The 25,385-nt window shown below is 44.3% G+C and overlaps 1 protein-coding gene across 5 annotated transcripts in view; it reads right to left on the reverse strand.

Moving 5' to 3' along the window:
- The window catches only part of FSTL4 (follistatin like 4), a 446,761-nt gene that overhangs the window by 12,576 nt on the left and 408,800 nt on the right, over positions 1–25,385 (reverse strand). Inside the window, exons 9-14 of one of the 5 annotated variants that reach the window (XM_022588797.3) lie at positions 22,985–23,146; positions 22,475–22,609; positions 21,521–21,547; positions 18,162–18,280; positions 13,727–13,876; positions 4,931–5,038 (exon numbers count right to left, since the gene is read on the reverse strand). In XM_022588797.3, the coding sequence (XP_022444505.2) occupies positions 4,931–5,038; positions 13,727–13,876; positions 18,162–18,280; positions 21,521–21,547; positions 22,475–22,609; positions 22,985–23,146 (701 nt within the window). The remainder of the gene's footprint in view (positions 1–4,930; positions 5,039–13,726; positions 13,877–18,161; positions 18,281–21,520; positions 21,548–22,474; positions 22,610–22,984; positions 23,147–25,385) is intronic. The other 4 variants (XM_089909321.1, XM_022588799.3, XM_089909322.1 and 1 more) reach the window with 4 other exon arrangements.

Consider the following 25,385-nt stretch of genomic DNA (forward strand, 5'->3'; position numbering starts at 1 on the left):
GGGCATAATGGTCTAATTCCTCCTATTAATTAAAATGCTTTTAGTGTTTTGTCATTTAGGCAAAATTTCCTCTTGGTTTCTTGGAAATAGTCTTCATTATGTTTATGTCTTCTATTTCTATTTTTAGTTTTTTTAAAAAAATTAAGAATGTCTGCTGTATTTAGTTAAATGCCTTTCCAGCATTTACTGAAAATATTATAGCTTTTTTTCTGTTTCGTGTTATGAGTAATGTTGACTGATTTCCTGAGAGTGAACCATTACTACATCCCAGGAATTTGTTCCCTGCTCGAGCAGTTAGATGCATTGTTGGACTCTATTTTTAATACCATGTTTAGAACTTTGCTTCTGTATTCATAAGTGAGATTAGTTGATAGTTTTATTTTTTAATTTTTTTGAATTTTATTTTATTCATGTTTTTATACAGCAGGTTCTTATTAGTTATCTATTTTATACATATTAGTGTATACATTGTCAATCCCAATCTCCCAATTCATCCCACACCCCCACACCCCCCAGCAGCTTTCCCCCCTTGGTGTCCATACGTTTGTTCTCTACATCTGCGTCTCTGTTTCTGCCCTGCAAACCGGTTCATCTGTACCATTTTTCTAGGTTCCACATATATGCGTTAATATACGATATTTGTTTTTCTCTTTCTGACTTACTTCACTCTGTGTGACAGTCTCTAGATCCAACCACGTCTCTACAAATGACCCAATTTCGTTCCTTTTTATGGCTGAGTAATATTCCATTGTATATATGTACCACATCTTCTTTATCCACTTGTCTGTTGATGGGCATTTAGGTTGCTTCCATGACCTGGCTATTGTAAGTAGTGCTGCAATGAACACTGGGGTGCATGTGTCTTTTTGAATTATGCTTTTCTCTGGGTATATGCCCAGTAGTGGGATTGCTGGGTCATATGGTAATTCTATTTTTAGTTTTTTAAGGAATCGCCATACTGTTCTCCATAGTGGCTGTATCAATTTACATCCCCACCAACAGAGCAAGACGGTTCCCTTTTCTCCACACCCTCGCCAGGATCTGTTGTTTGTAGATTTTCTGATGGTGCCCATTCTAACTGGTGATAGTTTTATTTTTTAATACTAAGGAGTTGCACATTTTTTTCCATATGGTCTTGGATAGTTCAAATGATATTAAAATTATCTACATTTGAAAGGTTTGATAAAACTTGGCTGTATATTTTTCTATGGTAGATCTTTGATCTTTAAAAAACCTCTTCTCTGTTAATTGTTCTATTTCAAGTTTTCCTTTTCTTAGGTTAGTTTTTTTTCCTCCTTCTTCTTAATTTTTTTTTATTGAAATATAGTTGATTTACAATGTTGTGTTAATTTCTGCTGTACAGCAAAGTGACTCAGTTATACATATATATTTTAAAATTTATATAAATATTACATAACTATTATATCTTTTCCATTATGGTTCATCCCAGGACATTGAATATACTTCCCTGTGCTATACAGTGGGACCTTGTTGTCCATCCATTCTATATGTAATAGTTTGCATCTGCTCACCCCAAACTCCCAGTCCATCCCTCCCCCGCCCCCACACCCTTCCCCCTTGGCAACCACAAGTCTGTTCTCTATGTCTGTGAGTCTGCTTCTGCTTGGTAGATAGATTCATCATATTTTAGATTTCATATATAAGTGATATCACATGGTACTTGACTTTCTCTTTCTGACTAGGTCAGTTTGTTTTTTTCCCCTGTATTTTGCAAACAATCATCCATTTCTTCTAGGTCTTAAAATTTGCCGCCCCAGAGTTGCAGTGTAGTATTATTTTACAATTATTTTCATCCTCCTTTATCTGCAGTAATATGTCTTTTCTCATTTCTCATTTTGTTTATATTCTTTTTTCTTTATCAGGTTTGTGAAGGATTTATTGGTTTTTGTTTGCCCTTTTTTTATTTCTACTAATTTTAGTCTTTTAAATAATTCCTTCCTGCCAGTTACTTTGTTCTTTTTCTTATTTCTTAATACAAATACATTCTCTGCAGGCTTTTAAGACACAGATATTCCTTGTGTACAGCTTTCTCTGTATCCTGTAGGTTTTGATGAGAAGTAGTCTCTTTTTCATTGCTTTTGAGACAGTTTGTAATTTCTCCTTTTAATTTCCTCTTTGATGCAGTAGTGATCTAGGAGTGTTTCCTTATTAGGTAGGTCACATTTTAATTGTTTCTAATTATCAGATAATGTAGGCTATAACACTGACTTTTACAAAATTTGCTAAATTTTTATTTGTGTTTACTGACGTGGACATGTGAAAAATTTCTATTTGGCAGAGGAAAGGTTTTCTATATATTTATTAAACCAAGTTCCTTATTCATATTATTCATTTTTCCCATGTCATTATTTTGTCTCTTTGGAATGTACAATTTCAGTGCATTGTAAATCAAGTTCTTGTATTTTTAATCACTCTTGTATTATGTATTTAGTTATGTTGTTTGCTATCTGTTGGCTGTTTGTCTTCACATAATGCTTCTCCTTCTGCTGTTTAGTGCTTTTAACCTTAAATTTGACCTTGTCTGATATTACACTCATACATCTTTTTGTCCACCTACCATCACTACTATTTCCACCCCTTTCAATTCAACCTTTTATTATCACTTTATGGGTTTCCTGTAAACAAGTTACAGCTAGTTTTCTCTCCCTCCCTTCCAAACCCAATCTCATCATCTCTGCTTTTAATAGGAGAAATCAGTTTGTCACATTTGGAATAATTAGACAGTTAACTATCATCTCAACTATTAATTTCAAAGAACATTCTCTATATCCTCTCTTATCCCTGTAAGATGACATTTTTGAGTATTTTTACTCTCCTCCACTCCCTACCCTTACTTTTACAGAAATAACTTATCATCTTTAGTTAGAGCCTGGTATCAGAATTTCTCTTTCAGTCCATTTCTCCTAATTCAAATGCCCTTATTTAGCACTTATTAATACATTTCCAGGTAGTCTCTCCTCATCCATCTTTTTTATTTTTGGACCTTCCTCTCTAGGTTTCTTACTTAGGCCTGTTTCCTCTTTATCTTTTGCCATCTCGATGTCTCTGATCTGGTTCACCTACTGTTCTTCTGGTATCTTTCATGATCTGCTCTCTGAATTCTTGCATATCCTTAGGTCTTTCTTTTGTCCTGACAGGTAAATGATACCTTGGATATCAGCCCTTTTATCTTAATAGCATGTAGATATGATGCCACGGTCTTCCAGCAGCTGTTGCAGGTGAGAAGTCCAGTGCCAACCTAATTGTTCTTTTACAGGTGACTTTTCTTTCTGCCTTGAAGCTTGTAATATTTTTCCTTTATTCTTGGAAGTCCAGAGTTTTACCAAGAGCAGAGATGTGTTATTTCTCCTCAAGTTAGCCTAGAACTTACAGATCCCTTTTAATCTACATAATTTACTTTTTCAACTTGGAAATTTTCTTCCAAATTTATTTAATGTTTGACTCCATTCCAACTATTACCTTTTCTCTTTCTAAACTTCTTTTGACTTTGAAACATCTTTTGAGACTTCATATCTCAATCTTGTATTCTGTGATTTGAGGATTTTTCTTTATCTTTCAGGCTACTGTTTTGAGTCTCAGTAGAAACCATGCATTTTCAACTCATCTATCTACTGCAGTTTTAAATTAGGAAATCATTTTATGTTAAATTTTAGTTTTAGAAAAATATTTTTTGGTGGCCCCTCCCCTTGAATTTCCTTACATGCTTTCTTAGAGCTGCCAGAGGAACCAGTTTTCTGGGCTTATATACTCTGTTCTAAGTGACCTTTACTCCGGCTCCCAGGTCCTCTAATGAATTGTTATTATTTGTCATCAGCTCACTGGGGCCCAGGATGTGTTGATGCTGTTCACTGAGGGACAATAGTCTTGTTTTATAGGAGGTGAAGTAGTGTCCTTCCCCTGGCCCAGCAGCACAGAGGTAGGTAAGGCAGGTGGCCAGTCCCCAGGAGGAAGCTTCTGTAGACTGGGTATCCCTGGCCTCTTACCAGTCTTGGGAACAGTGTGAACTTGGCTCCATCCGCAGCCCTTCTCAGCTGGGGTTCTGAGAGAGAGAAAAGCCCTAATATCCCAAGGAATCCACTGTATGCAGTGAATTCTCTTCTGTGCATCTAGAATTGTTCTATGCACCATCATTGGGAGAATCGAGGGACCAGGCCTTCAAATCACCTTTTGTAGGGCTTAATCCTCTCATGTACCCCTGATGAGAAAGGCTGAGCCGGACACACTCAACATAGGGTTGGTGATGACCTTCCCCGACTGGTGGAGGAAGGGATCCCACAGATGTCCTGGTCTCAAGCTCTTCCCAAGAGGCAGTACAACACAGTGGCTGAATGTATGGGCTGCAGGGCTGAATGTAGGCCTAGGTTGGACCAGGGGCCAGTTATTGGAACTTCCTGTGCCTGGAACACTGTGAGCACTCAGAGTAATGTGCTTCCATTTATGAACATAATTGCTGCTGCTGCTTTTCCTTCTCCTTCCTTATCATCTGGTACCTGCTTTGACAGTGTTCTCCAGCCCATGCAGCCCAAGGTAAAGAAAGCCCTGGCTCCCTTCTCACTGCTTGAAGTCCAGAGGTTCATTTCTGCTTGGCCCCAGGAGCCCCTGGCTCAGAAGAGGCAACTGTATTGGGGCTGGGCTGGGTGGGGCCCAAGAGCCACATTCTGGTTGTCATGACATTAGAATCTTATCCATCGTCAGTGTTATTGTCTTTAATAGCAGGCCTGGCGGAAGATACCCTGTTCATTGCCTATAACGGGCATTATCCTGAGGATGTTTCCTACTCTCTCCTTAGCCTTCATGGACATACTTTGGATAAATGTGATTAGCCACCTAGGGAAGCAGGAGACATTTATTAGCTAGGGAGAGAGCCCTTTCCTGCAGGTGGGTGTTGTCTTCCATGTACTCAACATACCTGGAGGCTTGGTTGGGACTTATGCACGTTCCCCCAGCTCAGGACCCACACTTGGTCATGTGATTTGTCATAGGACAACTTAGCCGGCAGAGGGTCGACACCTATGGACTTGAAAAAAAATAGCGACAAGTTGGTCATTGTTGTAGAAGCTGATTCATTTCTAGGCCACTCTTGGGTGAGTGGAAAGCCAGCCTAGCAGCCTTGAGAATGAGCCAGTTTGGGAACCCAGGGTAGAAACATCCCTTCTGGGTTTGTCTTCAGAGGCATAAAATTGGTTGTCAGTAATGTTCTTCCTTTTAAAAATTTCTTGCAGGGACTTCCCTGGTGGCGCAGTGGTTAAGAATCTGCCTGCCAGTGCAGGGGACATGGGTTCGAGCCCTGCTCCGGGAAGATCCCACATGCTGTATAGCAGCTAAGCCCATGTGCCACAACTACTGAGCCCACGCGCCTAGAGCCCATGCTCCGCAACAAGAGAAGCCACTGCAATGAGAAGCCTGCGCACTGCAAGGAAGAGTAGGCTCTGCTCGCTGCAACTAGAGAAAGCCTGCGTGCAGCAACGAAGACCCAACACAGCCAAAAAGTAAATAAAAAATTTATTTAAAAAAAAATTCTTGGGCTTCCCTGGTGGCACAGTGGTTGAGAGTCCGCCTGCCGATGCAGGGGACGCGGGTTCGTGCCCTGGTCCGGAAGGATCCCACGTGCCACAGAGTGGTTGGGCCTGTGTGTCCGGAGCCTGTGCTCTGCAGTGAGAGAGGCCGCAGCAGTGACAGGCCCGTGTACCGCAAAAAAAAATTCTTGCATGTCTTACTTAAAGGGTACCCAGACCATCTTGGCAAAAGCCTAAACACAGAGTTTTTTTTTTTTTTCAGTTTTCCACTCAAGAATCAGCTTCAGGACCCTCCCATCACTTCTCCTGTAAGCCTTTGGGGCCTCTTGAACCCTCAGCATCCTTCTCTAGCTCTTCTTCCTGGGTCACCTGAGACTGACTTTGAACTCATCCATTATCACCTGTCTGTCTCTTAACTTCGTGCAGACTGTATCTGGTACATCATTCACCTGGAGCCTCTGGGACTCAGACTGTAGCATCAGGCAGAGTCTTTTTCTACTGCTGTAACTGAAACTGCTATTTTCTGAGGACAGAGCTTCCCCAGTGGCCCTGTCAAATGGTGACTTTTCTACTTCTCAGAATGTAGTTTTATAAGTTTCAAAACTCTGTTTTGTTATGCCACTATGACCCCCTGCTCTTTTTGGCATTGGCCAAAGTTCTAGTCTCTCCCTTTGTTCACTAAAGATGCTCTGTTTTCTCTGTCACTCCCTGAGTCCCCAACTTTGGTGCCTTCATTCAAAGTCCTGCTTTCTCAGTTCCTTCTTGGTTTCGGTGATCTTTACCTCTTCCCCACTGCAGCCACCATAACTTAAACCTTGTCAACAAATTTCTGAAATTTCAGTCCACCATATTCTAGCCTTTCTGATCTTGGGGGAAAACCATCTTTGCCCCCACTGGTTAAAACTTCTCTAAAGAAATGTCTATGGAGTCCCTGAAACCACTTCCTCTTAACTGTTTGTCTTCACCACTCCACTGAACTGCTCTAGAGCTTCATGTCAAATTCAGAGATCACTGTGTGATCCTCCTATAACTTTTCACCAAGATTCCACATGGTTAACCATTCCCTTCTGGAAACATTTTCTTCACTCAGCTTCCCATCTCCCTGGCTTCTCTTCCTCATCCTGACTTCTAAATGGTGGCATGTCCCCCGTCTTCATCTTTGACCTTGTCTCTGTCTATATCCTTTCCCTGGGTGAGCTCATTCAATACATGGCTTCAAATAACCCATTATACTCTGATGACTTTAGAATTCATTCCTCTGTCGATGACCACAACTTTATACAAATCTGAACTCCTGATTTTGCCTATCCCTGATGAAATATATTTCTTCTCCAGTCATCAGCATCTTTGAAGTCTCCTTGTACTTTCTTGCTCTAATTAAAACTTCCTCTGCCCTGAAGCCTCAAGTAGAGGCTGTTTCTGTTTTCCTACACTTCACATACCCCAGGTCCCAGGTCCTTTGTTCATGCCTCCAGCTACTCTTCCTTGATCCTCTCATCCTGGCTGCTTCCCTTCATTTACCAAAGGCTTTATGATCTGGCACTGTCTTCCTCTACCCAGAGCTTCTTTTCTCACCAGTAATGATACCATCCTGACACTATCTCTAGTTTCTTATATTTTCTCTCTCACTCTTGTAAAAACCCTCTTGATTACACATTCTCCTCCAGGTATCCCATTTGTCTGCCCTCTTCACAAACTTCCCCGAAGTTTAGACTGCAGGCATTATCTCTCCTTTCTGCTTAACTTTCTCTAATCATTTTTCATATTCTCATTCTGACTGAGGGGGTACGGAGTAGGAGACTGAAAACGTAAACCAAAAATCTCTTACATTCAGAACAGAGCTTTCCACAGTCTCAATATGCTAAGGAGCAAAGACCTGGAAGGGAAAAGGTCCTGAAGAACACACAAGGCTCTCAGTTTAAAGACCTTACCTACTAGGAGTGAATCAGAGACTGACTAAGCCTTATGAAAGCTGCAACTCAGCCTTGATTCAACTTAGTACTTGATTAAAGTGATTCATTCATATACTGTCTCTCTTCCTAGCAGAGAAAAGGGTAAACCCTCGTCAGTGGATGACAGCCATTTAAAGTCTCTACAATGTAATATGGAATTACTAGGCATTCCAAGATACAGCTTATATAACTGAAAGCAACATAAAAAAGACAACAGAAACAGACTCACAGGTGATCCATAAAAAAATAATTTAAAAATTGTGTATATAAAAGGAATTAAGCAGAAATTCTAAAAGTGAAAAAATGCAACACCTGAAATTAAGATCTCAATAAATAGGTTTTGTTATATATACCTTAGACACAGTGGAATATAGGATTATTGAACTGAAAGACAAGTTGATAGCATATGCCCAAACCGAACCACAAGAGATAAAAAGGATGGAAAATGAGAGTGAAAGAGATGTGTGGGACACAATGCAAAGGTCTAACTTTTTTTCTCTCAGAGTTCCCAAGGAAGAGGTGAGAGAGAATGAGGCAGCAGAATATTTGAAGAAATAATGGTTGAGAATTTTCCAGTCTGATTAAAGATATTAATCTACACATTTAAGAACCTCTGAAAACCCCAAATCAGAATAAATACAAAGAACACCATACCTGGGCATGTAAAACTGCTAAAGACCAAAGAGAAAATCTAGAAAGTAGCCAGAGAGAAAAAAGAGAGACATTATCTTCAAAAGAGAGACAATAAGACTGACAGTTGACCTATTAACAAAAACAATGGAAGATAATGAAACGGCATCTTAAAATGCAGAAAGAATTTAACTGCCAATGTAGCACTCTATATCCAGTGCAAATATCCAACAAACAAAAACTATGAGAATCTGTTGCCAGCAGACCTGCACTAAAAGAACTATTAAAGAAACTTGTTCAGTCACAATGAAAATGATCCCAGACAGAACTATGTACTTCAGGAAAGAATAAAGAGCAATGGAAAAGGTAAATATGTGGGTGAATGTAAATGACTATCAGCTGTACAAAATAATAATAATAGTCATGTCTTGTGGGGTTAAATCACATGTAGAATTAAAATTCATTCCCACAATAGTGCCAAAGGCAGGAGGAAGGTTAAAGGAGTTAAAATGTTCTAAGGTTCTATCATTATTGGGCAAGTGAAGCAATAATTTGTATGAGACTGTATTGAGGCAAGGATGCATGTTGTAATCTCTATGGTGGTAATAATAACAACAATGATAAAAGAATGCACGGACAACAAGCTAACAGAGGGAGAAATAGAACAAAAATGTTTGACTAATCCAAAAGAAAGCTAAAAGAAGAAAAAAGCAACATAAAGAGGTAGGTCAAATGAAAAAACAGTAAGACGGTAGACATAACCATATAATTACACCAAAAATACATGGATCAAATAATCCAAGTAAAAGATCAAGATTATTAAACTAGATAAAAGCCAAAATCCAAATACATGTGGCTTTATAAGAGATCACTTTTTAAGTATATGAGATAGAAAGATTGAAAGTGAACGAATGGAAAAATTATACCATGGTAACACTAATCAAAATAAATCTGATTTAGCTATATTAATATTAGACAGAATGGACTTTCAGGCAAGAAGCTTTGCCAGAGATAAAGAGGGGTATTTTGTAAGAAGAAAGAAGTCTTCCCCCCCCAGGAAGATACTATAATTTTAAAGCAAAAATGGATGGAACTTGATAAATCTACAATCACAGTGGGAGACGTCAACATGCCTCTCAGCAGCAGGTAGACTAAGTAGACAAAAAAATCACTTAGAATATCTGAGCAATACAATAAACCAACTTGACATAATTGACATGTATGTAAAATCTACCTAAAACATTAGGATACACATTCTTTTAAAGTGCACATAGAACATTTATGAAAGTTGATAAGCTGAGTTATAAAGCAAGCTTCAATAAATTTCAAAGGATTGAAATTATTCAGAGTACTTTTCTCTGGCCAGGGACATCAATAACAAAAAGATAGCTGGGAAGTCTCCTATTTTTCAGAGAAACCACAACCACAACCCTGGTTTTTATACAACTTTCTCCCAACAATGATCCTGCACCTGGGCAGCTGAGCATTCCTGGGAAAAAAAGATACAACCCTCCTCACTGGTCTGACTTTACATTTGCACCCGTCATCCTTAAGTGGGCCTTCACTATTGCCCTGCAGTCCTGTCACATTTCCCTGGTCAGTTCAATCTCACATCCAACTCTTACCTCTTTCCTTAGACCTCCAGCCTTGGTGATAATTTTCCTTCTTATTTCACTGAGGAAATAAAGGCAACCAGAAGAGAAGGTCATCCAGCTATCACCAATTGTATCACCTATTTGTACCTGTGCCTGAATACTTTCTATTTCTTCCTGTTATGTTGAAAGAATGTGCTTTTATCTTAGGCTAGCATATCTACTTGTATGATCTGGATTCCACTGACTACTGCCTACTTCGATGATGCAGAAGAAAGGGAAGAATTGTGGGAGAAGTTTTTCCCATTAGCATACAAATGCTGTAATATCACCTATTCTAAAAGTTTCTTCAGCATCCTCTTCCAGCTACTGCCTCATTTGTCTACTTTTTCTCATATTTATAGCAAAACCCCTGAAAATAGTTGTCTATATTCACCATCTCTACTCCCTCCGATTCTAACTTGAATCCACCCCCTCAGGCTTGCATTCTGCCATTATAGTCCTATCTGTTCCCGCCAAGGTGATCCATGTGGTACCAAATCAGATGGTTAGTTCTCAGTCGTCATAACATACAAATGCTTTCAGCAACCTTTGACACCACTGGCCACTAGCTCTCCCTTAAAAAGCTCTTTTCTTGGCTTGTGGAACACCACCCTCTCCTCATTTTTCTTCCTACCTTTCAGGCTACTCCTTCTTGGTCTCCTTTGTTGTCTTCCTCTGTCATTCCTGATCTTTAAGTGTTGGAATACTTCAAGCCTCCAACCTTGACCTCTTTTCTATCTGTACTTCCCTCCAGTTAACTGGATTTAACACAGTTCACATGGGGATGATGCCCACATTCATATCTCCAGCCTAGACCTCTCCTTTGACTCCAGACCTATTTATCCAATTACATATGTATATATATATAAAATGGCAGCTCAAGCTTAACAAATCTAAAGCTGAATTACTAATTTTCCCCTGTATCTGCTTCATGACTTGTATCCCCTGCCTTGCTCAAAGCCTCTATCAGAGTGTATTAGCTTCCTATTGCTGCAGTAACATTGCCACAAACTTGGTGGTTTAAAACAACACAAACTTATTCTCTTACAGTTCTGAAGGACAGAAGTCCAAAATTAATCTCACTGGCAGAATAAATATGTATGCAAGGTAGTGCTCCCTCTAGAGGCTCTAAGAATAAATATGTATGCAAGGTAGTGCTCCCTCTAGAGGCTCTAAGGGAGAATGCATCTCCTTGCTTTTTCTAGCCTCTAGAGCTGCATTCCTTGGCTTATGGCCTCTCCCTCCAATCTTCAAAGCCAGCAGTGTAGCAAACCTGCTCTAGTCCTTAAACTGCCTCCTCCTTCTATGTTGTCACATTTTTTCCTGCCTCCCTCTTATGAGGATACTTGTGCTTGCAGTTAGGGCTTGCCCAGATAATCCAGGATAACTCCCCATTTAAAAATCCTTAATTTGAACAAAAATGTTTACAATTTGCATGGAAACTCAAAAGACCCCAAATAGGCAAAGCAATCTTGAGAAAGAAAAACAGAGCTGAAGGCGTCAGACTCCCTGACTTCAGACCATACTACAAAGCTACAGTCATCAAAACAGTATGGTATTGGCACAAAACTAGAAATATAGATCAATGGAACAAGATAGAAAGTCCAGAGATAAACCCACACACCTATGGCCACCTAATCTATGAGAAAGGAGGCAAGAATATACAATGGAGAAAAGACAGTCTCTTCAAAAGTGGTGCTAGGAAAACTGGACAGCTACATGTAAAATAATGAAATTAGAACATTCTCAAACACCATACACAAAAATAAACTCAAAATGGATTAAAGACCTAAATGTAAGGCCAGACACTAAAACTGTCAGAGGAAAACATAGGCAGAACGCTTTTTGACATAAACTGCAGCAAGACCTTTTTTGATCCACCTCCGAGAGTAATGAAAATAAAAAGAAAAATAAACAAATGGGACCTAATGAAACTCTAAAGCTTTTTCACAGCAAAGGAAACCGTAAACAAAACGAAAAGACAACCCACAGAATGGGAGAAAATATTTGCAAACGAAGCAACTGACAAGGACTCAATCTCCAAAATACACAAACAGCTCATGCAGCTCAATATCAGACAAACAACCCAATCAAAAATGGGTCAGAAGACCTAAATAGACATTTCTCCAAAGAAGACATACAGGTGGCCAAAAAGCATGTGAAAAGCTGCTCAACATCACTATTAGAGAAGTGCAAATCAAAACTACAGTGAGATATCACCTCCCACCAGTCAGAATGGCCATCATCAAAAAGTCTACCAACAATATACGCTGGAGATGGTGTGGCGAAAAGAAAGCCCTCCTACACTGTTGGTAGGAATGTAAATTGGTAAAGCCACTATGGAGAACAGTATGGAGTTTCCTTAAAAAACTAAAAACAGAGTTACCATATGATCCAGCAATCCCACTCCTGAGCATATATCTGGAGAAAACCATAATTTGAAAAGATCCATGCATCCTAATGTTCATTGTAGCATTATTTACTGTAGCCAAGACATGGAAGCAGCCTAAATGTCCATCGAAAGAGGAGTGGAAAAAGAAGATGTGATACACACAGACACAGACACAGACACACACACACACACACACACACACAATGGAATATTACTCAGCCATAAAGAAGAATGAAATAATGCCATTTGCAGCGACATGAATGGACCTAGAGATTCTCATACTAAGTGAAGTAAGTCAGACAGAAAGACAAATATCATATGATATCACTTACATGTGGACTCTAAAAAAATGATACAAATGAACTTATTACAAAATAGAAATAGAGTCACAGATGTAGAAAACAAACTTACGGTTACCGGGGGGAAAGAGTGGGGGAGGGATAAATTGGGAGATTGGGAATGACATACACACATTACTATAGATAAAATAGACAACTAATACGGACCTATTGTGTAGCACAGGGAACTCTACTCAGTACTCTATAATGACCTATATGGGAAAAGAATCTAAAAAAAAAAGTGGATATATGTATATGTATGACTGATTCACTTTGCTGTACAGCAGAAATGAACACAACATTGTAAATCAACTATATGCCAATAAAGAAAAGTAAAAAAAAAAATCTTAATCGTACCTGCAGAATCCCTTTTGCTGTATAAGGTGACATTCATAGGTTCTGAGGATTAGGGTGTGGACATCTTGGGGGCCATTCTTCATCCCACCACACATAGTAAATGGCATCACATTCTACAGTTGCTTAAATTATTATTATTATTACAATTATTATGATTCCTTTCCCTCAAACCTTACATTCAATCGAGCAGAAAATCTTTTGGGGTCTACATTTAAAATACAGCAAGACTTTGGTAGCTTCTTACCACCTCCACTGCTGTCATCACCTTGCCCAGATTATTTCAGTGACCAATATCTCTGTTCTATCTTCCAGTCTGCCCTTAACTGAGCAGCAGATTGACTCTTTAAAAATGTCAGATTATGTGACTCCCCTAATTAAAACACCTGAATGTCTGGCTATCTCACTGGCCTTTGTCTACCCCTGACTTCGCCACATCCTACTCTCCCCTTCCTGGCTGTGCTCCAGTCCCACTGGCCTTCCCTCTGCTCCCAGAGCAGGAGTCCCACCTGGCATTCAGATCTCAGATTCTGTTCACTTCCAGAGTGAGGCCCACTTAAAAAGAGTCTTCCAGTTCCTCTGTCCCTTTCAACCTGTAAATAGCTCTTACCACCTATAGCTCCCTAAAATTCTGATTTATGGTCTGTCTCCCCAGCTAGAATATAATTTCTAGGACTTGCTCATTCGTGGCTGTTTTCCAAGCACCTAGACCAAAGTTTGGCATGCAGTAGGCGATAAATACTTGATGAAAAATGCACATGAATCTTCTTTGCTCCCTCCCACTTCTGACCACCTCTCCTAGGAGCTGGGGAGTGTGTGGAAAACAAAGAAGGATGTGGCCGGCTGTGCCCCAGAACTGGAAGCTCCCCCCTCCCTCAGAGAGATGTACCTGGAGGACTTTCTGGGCCTGCACGTCGACCACGAGGACTCTGCTCAGCGCGGGCTGGGCCACGTAGATGTAGCGGTGCCTGACATTCACTGCTGAGGCCCACTGGCAGGGCTGGGTGGTGCCTCCTTCCCTTTGAGGACAGATTTCTTCCTGTAAAGGAGATAGGTTGCCATATGTCTTCTTAATTTCCTGTTCCCCCATCATTGCTGGGTTCCCTCTCCCCGAGCCTGCTCTGTCCCTTTCTTCCTCTCTCAGAAGTCTTCACATCCAAAGAGTACGGTACGTGAGCCCTCCCGCATCACCAGGTTTTCACTCCACGTTCGTTCATCTTTCACCTCCTCCCGCTCTTACTGAGGCTGTAACTCCCTTTGCCGGCCTCTCAGTCAGCAGCTGGGTGGTCTGTGTTATTCCACTCTTGTGAGCTACCTTCTCCCTTTCCTCATCCCCATCCATCGTATAAACAACTTCTGTCAATGACCAGACTCCTGAAGGAGTTACCTATGCACTCTCAGCTTCCTCACCTCTCACAAGCTCCTTAATCCTCTGGCTCTAGTCCTCAGCACAGAGCTGGTGGTGTTCTTACCGAGCTCCAGGCTGACTTCTCAGTTATTACATTTAAGCTCTGCCATCATTTTATTTGAACTTGGGGCATCATCTGACAGTGTCTTGACTACTCCTTGGTTCTTTTCCCTCCATCCTCCCCAGTGGCTGATCCTTCTCTGTTGCTCAGTCCTACTCTGTTTGCTGATCTCTAGATGCCAGGATGCTCAGAGGTTGCTCCTGGACGACTTCTCTAAAATCCACTCCCTTCGCTAATCTTTGTTAACCACGCCTATGACTTTAGACACAATCTACGTGCTTACAACTCCCAAATTCATATCTAGCTCAGTCCTCTTCTCGGAACTCCAGACTTAGCCACTTCCTAGGTCTACTTGGCTCTTTAATTTACATCTCAAATGTAAAAGTCCAAAATCAACTCTCAATTTTGCCTCCCAATCCTGCTCATTCCACTCAAATAAATGGCAGCTCCCTTGTTTTAATTCCTTAGACCAAACCTTTCAGGTCATCTTTGACTGCTTTCTCTCCCCATGCCCTCAGCCTTCATCCAATGCATCAAAATCATTTCAGTTTTACCTTCAAGAATATATTCAGAATTAAACTTTCCGATCACTGCCACCTCTGTCACCTTGGCTCAAGCCACATCTGTCCGTTGAGTAACCGCTACAGCATTCAGACTGTGCTCCTTGATTCCACCCTGGCCTCCTGCTAGTTGTTCTTGACACAGAAACCACAGGGATCACTGTGAAATACAAGTCAGCTCAACTCCCTCCACCACAGTAACATTCTTTCTTGCTCAGGACAGGGTCCAAGTCTTCCCTGAAGCCAACTAGGCCCTGAACACTCTGGCTCCTCTGCCCATCTCTGCCTTTTTTCTCCTTTTCCCATCCATTCTGTGCACATGGCATGCTTGCTCTTCTGCGCTCATGCCGCCCTCCTGCACCAGGGCCTGTGTAGCTGGCTGTTCGTCAGATGTCTACCTGGTTTATTTCCTCATGTCCTTTGGGTGTCAGCTTACATGTTGTCTTCTTGAGACACCCTCTCTGGTCTCACCTAGCTTAGCGCCCCGGCATCCTCACTGCCTCACCTTGCTGCGTTTCTCATCTACCACTTGGCCTTCTGCGTTTGTTTGTCTACCTATGTTTAGTCTTTCTTTTTTCACCAGATAGTAAGCACCTTGAGAGCACACTGTTTGTTGGGCTCACTGCCATACTCTTAGCACCTAGTAAAGCGCCTCACACAGAATTGGTGCCTAAAATATATTTGTTGAATGAATAAATGAGAGAAAGGGGCACCTTCTTTTCCCTTAGTCTTCCATGATACACATTCTCATGTTTCTCCTCATGACTCTTGTCCAACACTGTCTCAACCTTTGTGGTTCCTCTCGGTACATCTGCCCCTTAACTGCTGATGCCTCCCAGGGTTCTGTGCTAGGCGCCCGACTCAAATCACTCACGTGCACCCTTGGCGATCGGGTCTTCCATCCGGGCTTTCGTCAGTACCCTCATGCTGATGGCTCCCAGATCTGTGTCTTTAGCTCAGAACCACCTTCCCCAGTTCCCATGTGGTTCCCCTACAGTCACCTCATACACAACCATCCACATCTGAACCGGTCCTCGCTCCATCCCTGCTCCTCCTCTGGGTCCTCATCACCATCTGGTCAGCCAAGTCCAAAGCAGGAAAACCATCTTTGATTCTTCCTTCTCCCACACAAGTCACTGTGAATTAGTCATCGAGGACTACAGAGATTGCCTCCTAAGTCTCGGAGTTCTTCTACTTTCCATCTCCAGCCCCGTTTCTTTCCTAAATGGCTGCAATAGCTTTGAAACAGGTCTTTCTCCTTTTACACTTGCCACTCTCTGTCATCACACTTAATCCTCACAATAACCCCAATATGCCTGTGAGAAAACGGAGGCTTAGAGGGCTTAAGTCACTTTTCTAAAGCCACTTAGACTGCTGAGTGACAGAGGTGGGACCTGAACCCACCTGTGCAGATCCTGTTCTAAAGCCTGTGCCCTTACCTATTAATCCTGCCACTTCCTGCTGGGCAAAGTGGACATCTCATCCAGCAGAGGGGCCGGAGATGAGATGCCAACCTCCTACTCACTCAGCACTTTAGAAAGAGGGTCAGCTCATTGTAACCCTCCTGTGACATTCTAGACATTTTTTAGATGAGGAAAATGTTATTTGGGACTGTTCCATAGCTCACGGAGGTCTTGTGTTGCCTGAAATGCCTACAAGACCTCTCCTACTGCGTCTTGTACTAGTTTCTTTGGAAAACTGAGCCCTGGTTAGGATTTGAGAGATGTCCCCTACAAGCTACAGGTTAGGTTATCGCAAATATATGAGAAATTAGTGCCGATGTGGTGGGTTACAATTATTCAAACCTAACTGCTGGAAATTAACTAGGACCACTCTTTCTCGATGGTTTTGTGGCTATCACGTGGAGGGAAAACTTATCAGAGGTAATACTTTAAAACATGATTCATTCAAAGGAAATAGCCTGGAAAACAGCTGCTCCCAAGTTGCAAATGTGAGAAATGCGACGCTCTGAGGCGCACCACCGGCCAGGACAGCAAGGCAACACACTCGTTTCAGGAACTTGTCTGGGCCAGGCCCACTTGCTCCATTAGCTCCAAGCCCGTGACTGTGTCCCAGTGTATCCACTGTCTGTCTTCAAGGAGAGGGCACGTGGGGGCTTTTAGATGACTCTTGGATTAATGCCATACTTCTACCTCCAAGTCGCTAGGGATTAGTGGAAGAGGTCGGACCTCGAGCAAGAAACCCCCAACACAACACCATGTGGGATACCAGTGGGAGGGACGGAGCCGTGGGGCGGGGAAGCACAGCTCTGGAGGACGCCTCCTGACAGCTGGGTCTTGAGGGTTGGAAGGGTTTTTCTGGACCTGCTACCCGCAATCATCTCTTTTGCCTCTGCCCACTGCATGTCACGTTGCCACTTTTTACCTGGCCTCTTATTTGTTCACGGCAGCTCTGATGCGTGGGCCATTCACACATTTCAAGCTCTCTCCCCCATTCCCTGGAGGCCACTGAGGGCCTCCAAGCTCTAAAATCTACTCAGTGCTTCCCATTCCCACCACCACTGGCTTAACCCAGGTCACCGCCCTCACCTGGGTGATCACAACAGCCTCTTCACCCCCTTCTGTGTTTCTAGTGCAACCCTTCTGATCATTACCCGCCGTGAGGCCCTGCACAGGTCCCAAAGCACCCTGATCCTGGCCATCCTTCACTTGAAGTTCTTCAGTGCTTCCCATGAGAGCTCCTCAGCTTTGACCCTTACCTACTGTCACCCTAAATCTGAGGCCCTTCCCACATCCATTCGTCCCTCCAGGCATAGAGAATATTTGCGGTTCCCTGAATGTGACCTGATGTTTTATGCCTCTGTGCTCCATATTCATGACATTTCCTCTCGAAACCCATCATCAATTCCCACCTGTTCTTCACAGCTGAGTCCAGGCATCACCTGCCCCAGGAGCCTTCTCTGACTTTGTCCCCCAAGGTCTGGAGAGGCCTCTCTCCTCAATGCTCCAGTGCACCTTACACATCCTTCTAGCAGCACTTGTTTGGCAGCTGTCTGTTCACACTTCTCTTTCCGTCATTTGACTGTGAACTCGCAGAGGCCAGGAACCCATCTGTCCGCCCTGGGCCTCCCCTCAGGCTCAGTGCATGGAAGTGGCCGCTGGAGGAAGGAATGAGAGTTTAAGCCTCATGTGCTCCTTCCTTAGCCTTGAACCACATCTGGAGCCACATCACATGTAGCAAATGGAATTTAAGAAATCAAGTGGCACACATGGTGAAAGGCTGCCTCTCAGGATGCTGTGTGTGAGGTGGATGTGCCCCAGGCACAGACACTTACGTAGCTCATGAAGATCTTCTCTGTGGGTTTGAGGTGCCTCTGGATCTCACAGTCCACTGGGTGCAGGATGATTATGCCATCGTCGGAGAAGATGTAGAACATGTTTCCCACACTGAGGCCTGCGAGGAGCAAGCACAGCCATACTTAGGCCCCTCCTAGCAGTTGGTCCCCAGGCAGGGTCACACATCACATCAGGCACAGATGAAACCTACAGTTTGGCTGCGTCTGATACAGGCACAGAGTGCAAGGCCTGGTCGAGGTGGGGTGAAGAGAGACGAGCAGGCGCCGTGTGGGGAGCGAGTGCCCGAGGGCTGCGAATCAATATGTACACTGAGGGCTCTGCAATCCCCAGGCTGTCCTCCCAGACACGCGTACCTGTGCCAGGTCATCCAGGGCTGGCCACCAACCCAAGTTTTCAAATAAGTGATAGCCTTGGCTTTGACATACATTTGACCTTTTCTGTTCCGAAAGGCAACGTCTCCCGTGGTCCTTGTCAACCAGTCAAATCAGAAAGGATCAGGTGATGCCAAAAAAGCAAAGGCTTTTATTTTTTTTAAACACATTTACGTACAGTGCCGCTACCTGGGATGTGAGGGCCTAAGCAAGCTGTGGCTGGTATTCCTTTGTCCAAACCGGGCCTGTCTGTGCCCGAGGCCCTTCCTTCAAGACAGTTTGCTCCAACATCTGCCCTACCAGTTTCCCTACAGCAGCCCCAGGCCAGGCGACGGAGCCCACAGCCTGGTTCGGCCACCTGCCTGCACCCCCATCCCAGCCCAGGACTGTCTGGGGAGAAATCTCCTTAGACCAGCAGAGAAGGGGCCTTGGGGACAAGTTAGTTCAGCCTCCTTATTTTAAAGACAAAGAACCTGAGGTCCAAGATGGGGAGGGCCTTGGTTGAGACCATGTGCCTTTCTGCCCAAGCGGGGGTTAGACCCCGAGCCCCAGCCCTGGGCTCTGTCCCTTCACCCTGCTCTCCATAAAAGGTCCACATGGCACAAGGGTGGGTAAGGTCTAGAGTTCTCCCTCTTTCTCCCCTCCCCTTCCTCCTTCCCTTCATTTCATCTGAAGGTAAAACATTGAAAAGATTGCTATGAATTCTAAGAGAATTAGCGATGTGGAAAATTCTCTCTTTCCAGTCATGCTGAGAAAACCAGTGTACTGACTTAACTGACTAGCTGGGTAAGTTTTTAGTGAGTTAGAAAACAGTGAAACAGGCAAATAGGAATCACCGTTCCACTTGCTTTCAGGGGCTCTGCAGGTCATTTTCACCAGAGCCTGTGGTTCCCAGTGTGGACAGAGGTACCTGACTGTGTGACACAGCCTCACCTGCCTCTGGTTCTGTGCTGAGAGGGGCTCCGGGCAGGAGGGCTCCTGCCACTAAAGACAGCTAGACACCAGCCTCTCAGAAACTGGGAGCACCTAGGAGCACTGCATAAGTCCCCGTGGGAATCCTGGGGTGCTGGGCAGCCTGTCCTGAGAGCCAGACGAAGCAGGCCAGCGCCTCCTACACGGCCGCCCACTGTTTGGAGTGGGCTAGGTAGCACACATTCGCTCTGACCCCAGTCTATCCTGTCTCCAGGAGGACTTTCTCTTCTGTACACTCTCACCTGGGCACGCTTCTCTCACTCAAACCTGTAGGGGCCAGAGGGGGTCAAAGTCCCTGTAAGACCACAGACCCCGCAATAGCCTCCCAAGGTTTTTGGAAAATCAGTAGCTGGAAGAACCCACATGAGATGGAAAGCTTAGTAGAGCCCACGTGGGCTTTGCAGCTGTGGTTACACTGCAGGCTGAGCACCGGGCCTTGTCACAGTCGACAGTGCAATGTGAGGCTCAACAAGGCCTTGCTCCACAAATAACTGACTTCCAGAGAGCTGGCCTCACGAGCCAGCCCCTGGAAGGTTCTGCTCGTGATTAGCTTGACCAAGGGGGCACACAGGAGCTTTCTCTGCTTCTGCGCACCCATCATTTCACTGTTCCTATTGAGAGCTGACAGCGCCCTGGGGCCCTGCTGGCTTCTTTGCTTTTGCTTCTGTATTTCCCTACCTCCAGGCCTGGAGTTTGAGCAGGGAGGGGTGTGAGCAGCTAGCTGTCCAGGCGTGATGGAGTTTGTTCGCTGCTGGGTTGTCCAATATTAGCGCAGCACCAGCCAGCCTAAAGCCCCGAGGCAGCTGTGGGTCTTAAGTTGGCCTTTGGGCCTCCAGAGCTGCATTTAACACTTTCCAGGGCCTCCTGCATTCTCTGCAGGTCTCCACTTTTGAAATTTGGAAACACCCCTTAGAAAACACGTTTTAAAGACACAGAGTCAAAGCTCTCTGTGTGCACTGTGGCCTAGGGACTAAGTTCAGGCGGCGTCAAGGGACCACTGTCCATGATTAGCAACTGCCGCTCTGACTTTCCTCCTGAGGATTCCTCAAGCCCATTGGCAGCAATCCCTCATTTTCCGGCCTCTGCCTTTGTTTTGCTCCCAGACTTACTGTGTGAGCATTTGTGCCTGACATTCAGGAAATTACTCTGAGTGCGTGTATGCGTGCATATGCTAGACTGCAGGTAACATGGAAGTTCTTAAGGAAAAAATATGAGGAAATATGACGGGTTTTAAAGGAGGAAATTTAGTGCTTAGCCCCGAAATTGCATGGTTCTTTCTGCTGCTTCTCATACCGTCCCTCTGTCCACCTAGCTGGAGAATAAGTTACCTCAGGGGATTTGGACTCTCTGGTGTAGGGGTTCATAGGTAGGGTTGGGGTCCACGAATGCACGTACACCCCACAGAGTGACTCGGGCTCGTTAACCCAGCGCCCACATGTGCCCGCTATTTTTGGAGCCATGTTATCAGACCATTTTTGATATACAAAAATGGCAATTTTGTATGGCCCAACCTAATACCTACAGATTGTTAGATACAAAATTTAAAAACCCATTCATTTAGAAATATACATGTAAACATACATTTACAGAAACCATGGTAGCTTTTTTATTTGGCATTTCCTCAAAGTATACACTAAACCCCAACACCAGTATCAGTTACTGGAAAAAAGTTTAAGGCCCAGCTCTGACCAGGACCCCTGCCAAGAAGCTGGCTTCAGTGGAGGTTTCAAAATTGCTTTAAATGGAAACTTTCGTTTTAAAAATTCTAATCGTCTAATGTCCGTTAAAGACACTAATTAAGTTTAAATCTGCCTCAAGTGGGCCACTTGATTTTGACATGGACTTCCCCGCTCCCATCTGATTTGGCCCGTGGACCCCACCTGTGGGGACTGCTTGATGTCTGGAAAAGCTGTTGGCTTATGGAAAGATGGCCTGTTATGGAACCATGAACACACGTGATCACAGGCACGACACAGAATAAGAAAGCTTGGTACCTTCTTCTCGCCATAGAATGTTTGCAACTGCAGCATCAGAGAGCGGTGAAAGCAGGAATGTGATGGAGGGAAGGAAAAAAAAGAAGAAAGCAACTTCAGAACCTTCCTTGTAGTGATTCAGTTCATAAACATACTGGTATCTAGTCCATCATGTTTAGAACCTGCACCACTCATGGCCCCAGCAATACTGAGGGGGGACGCTGGACGTGGACAAATGCTTCCAGGGCTCAGGACCCTTTTGGTTCCTAATGAATCAGGTTCCAGGATCACAGAAGCTAATGGGACTCTCCTCTTCTGTGGATGATAAAGAGCAAGCAACGTCTCTCCCAGACCTCCTGGACTACTTCCAGGAGCAGGCTGGTTTTCTGCTAGGATCCTCCCTAGGAAGACCATCTGCAATACTTCTGATTTTCTCCCTTGATGATAAAGACTCAGCTTAGAGCCTTTGATCAAGGGAAAGAGACCATGTCCAACACCCATATCCATGAAATCAACCTTGCAGGGTCTCTTGGGGAGCAGTAGCTACGAGGGAGAACCTGCTTAGCGCCCCTGGTGGGCAACAATCCCTGGAGTAAAGACAGGTGTGTGAGTGCACAGGCCAGTTCCTGGGCCGTGGACGGGCAGCAGCAGCTGGTGCGTGGTTAGCATGAACACTTTTGTGGATGACGGACAGAGCAAGTAGGAGGCAGAACTGGGGATATGATATGCGAGCTTCCTTGTGGTCCTGGGTTCTGTCTGCTGTCCAGAGAGTTTCCCTGTCTATGCCTCCAGAGTTGTCTAGGCTTACAGGGAAGGTCTACCCACCTCTGGCCACCCTCTGTCCCCAGCTTTGAGCACAGAAGGATACGAGGTTTACCCCTGTCTCCAGGGGCTCATGATTGGTGGCTGTGGCCCTTGCCACCCAACATCCCCCAACCAGCTCAGTGAGGAGCTCAAAGGCACGCGTGGACTCACGGGTCTTTCTAGCCGAGTCTTCGATGAAGAGGGAGGAAATATCTTCGTCCACGCCCACTTCATTTTTGGCAATGCAGGTATACGCCCCTGTGTCTTCATACCGAACACTGCCGATGTGGAGTTCGCTCCCATTGGCTGTAGGAGGGACAGTGCTCAGGGCGGCCTGTTCAGCTGGGACCTCCATCCTTCCTCCCTTCTCCCTTCTATTGAGAGTGTTGAGGTTAAAAGCACAGCCCCTCAGCAGGGCTGAGGGCAGCCAGTACCCTGATATACGCCCAGGAAGGGCTGGAACAGCAGAAATGAACTGCAGGTGACCTGGGACCTGATTGACAGCGTCTCATCATTGTGCTCACAAAGATCGGTGTGAGTCCAGAGAGCAGGGAAACGTCTGTTTGCTCCCCGAACGTCTGACTTAGAAACAAATCACTCCTCTCATTTCCATTCCTGGGGAGAGCGTCAGCTTGAACTTGATGGGAAAAATGGCACAGAGACACCGAGCGGAGCTCTTACCTAAAAGGGAAAGCTGTTTCGACATCTGGGTTGAGACATCCATGCCATTTTTTAGCCAAGTGATTCTGGGCATAGGAATGCCCTCTGCGTGACATCTCAGGCTAGCTGCCACTCCGGGTTCCTGTGCCTGGGTCTCTGGATGGACACGGATGACGGGTGGCACTGTGGGTGAGAGTTAGTGCCGGTGAGAAAAGGCCTTCCCCTGCCTCAGGCCTGTGGTCCAACTCTGAGACCCTGCCCAGAGGGCTGAACCGAGAGACAACTCCGGAGTTCTCTTTGTAACCAGCTTGCAAGCCCTAAAAGAAAGGGCCATAAAATGGATTGCTGACAATAAACATGTCAGGCTTTGTACGCTGTAATTCATGGCGTTCATCATTATTCTAAATATGATCAGAGAGACAATCCAAATATTTACGGCTGTTCAGCTGCTACACGTAAAGAGCAACAACTGCCAAAACTTACTTCTGAATGAATAAAATTCAGATATATTATTTCTCTTATCGGAAAGCCACTGGACAGGGGCTTAATTTCTTGCAAGGAAGTGCTTCACAAAGTACTTATGGGCACTGACTGGAAGGGCTCCTAATTACTGCTCTAGGGAAGACCATTGGTTTTCCAGTGGTTCATTTTTATTTTTCCACCTCTCATCCCCGGAACAGGCGTGAGAGGCAAGTGTGCCCTCCTTGGCTCCTGACCCACCCATGGGTCCCGGCAGTCAATTTCAGGGCTGGGGATGTGACCAGGCCCACTCATCAGATGAGCATCAGTACCCTCTACCCTCTGGCCTTTCCTACATGGGCTGTCTGTAGGGCAGGAAGGAGTGAGGACTGTCTGGAGGATCTTCCCTCCTACCCCTTGCTCTGGGCCCAGGAAATAAAATAATTATCATTTTCAGTGGAATTGGGGGCTCTTACTTATTCATGCATGTTTCTCTACATACTTCCAAAAAGGATTTATGAGAGCTTCTGTAAAGGCACCTGGATAGTAAACTAAACAACAACAATAACAAAAACCACATCATACACCTTTTGGAAAGTTGGGAGATGCATTCTTTGCCTTGAAGCCAGCAACTACATTTTCCCAGAGTTATCTGGACACTCCTATTGTCCGATAAAAGAAAGTGACCCAGGGCAACTTTCCTGGTGGTCCTGTGGGTAAAACTCTGCGCTCCCAATGCAGGGGGTCTGGGTTCGATCCCTGGTCGGGGAACTAGATCCTGCACGCATGCTGCAACTAAGAGTTTGCATGCTGCAACTAAGAAGTCCACATGCCGCAACTGAGTCCGCATGCTGTAACTGAAAGATCCCGCATGCCACGACGCAAATCCCGCGTGCCGCAATGAAGACCCAGCACAGCCTAAATAAATATTAAAAAAAAAATAACTTAAAAAAAAAAAGAAAAGAAAGTGACCCAGTATGTTACGAGAGAGATTTTTCTTGGGACTAGAGGTGGAACAAATTGACGCATATATAGAAGGAAGTGATAATGTTGATCCTAGAACGTGAAGGTTTCTAGTGATCTGTGCTTGGGTAGGCTGAGGACAAAAGAAAAATTCTATTACCTTATTGTGAGAAACAGATGCTGCAGGTCCTGTCAAAACCCAGGAGGCTGGTAATAATCTGATCAACTTAGCCTGAGTTTCAAGTCTTTCCTCTGGTTGACCTATGGGGCAAAGTACGGGGCCAAGGACAAAGCCAAATGGATAGCTGGCAAAGGGCACAAACCCACCTTCAGAGTGGCCAGAGCTGTTTCCATAACATGAGCTCAGAGGCACCCATGACTAACCACACACAGACCAAACAATAATAAAATCTGAGTCATTTCCTTGGTTTCTCTTTGTTTGCAGTTCTGGGGGAGAGTCCCAGGGTGTGGGAGAAGGTCCCCGTCACAGGTCAGGCCACTTGGGATCGATGAAGTAAAAGGGGCTCTAGCTAAGGCGTATCTGGAGGACTGCTTAGAACACAGACGTGGATCTCTCTTCTCTGATTCCCCTTGGTTCAAAGAAGGAAGAAATAGTAATTTATCTAGGAAAACTTCCTATACCCTGAATTTGGTAAAGAGAGGAATGGGGTTCAAGTTGAAGAGACAGTAGAGTTTTTTTTCAAGAGGCTATGATTCAAAAGTACAGAGATAGAGACGGGGGACCTAGGAACACTGGACTGGTGGGGAGTTGGAGAAGGAGGTAGAGCAGCCTGGGTTCTAGAATGTGGGAGGCCAGGACCTGGGAGTGAATAACCTTGGGCTCCTGCTAGATCCCCATTTATTTATATAGGCCTGCCAAGCAACCACATAGTAAACTTAAAGAAGGTGAGGGAAGAATCAATAGAGATAGAAGCAGAAAGGAATGAATCAATTTGCCAAAAAAGAGTGGAACTGATAAATCTGAGACCTGGATGTTCGT

Source organism: Delphinapterus leucas, chromosome 3, assembly GCF_059928025.1.
Source record: "Delphinapterus leucas isolate spDelLeu-1000000601 "Yukka" chromosome 3, BTC_Dleu_Yukka2, whole genome shotgun sequence".
Taxonomy (NCBI): Eukaryota; Metazoa; Chordata; class Mammalia; order Artiodactyla; family Monodontidae; genus Delphinapterus; species Delphinapterus leucas.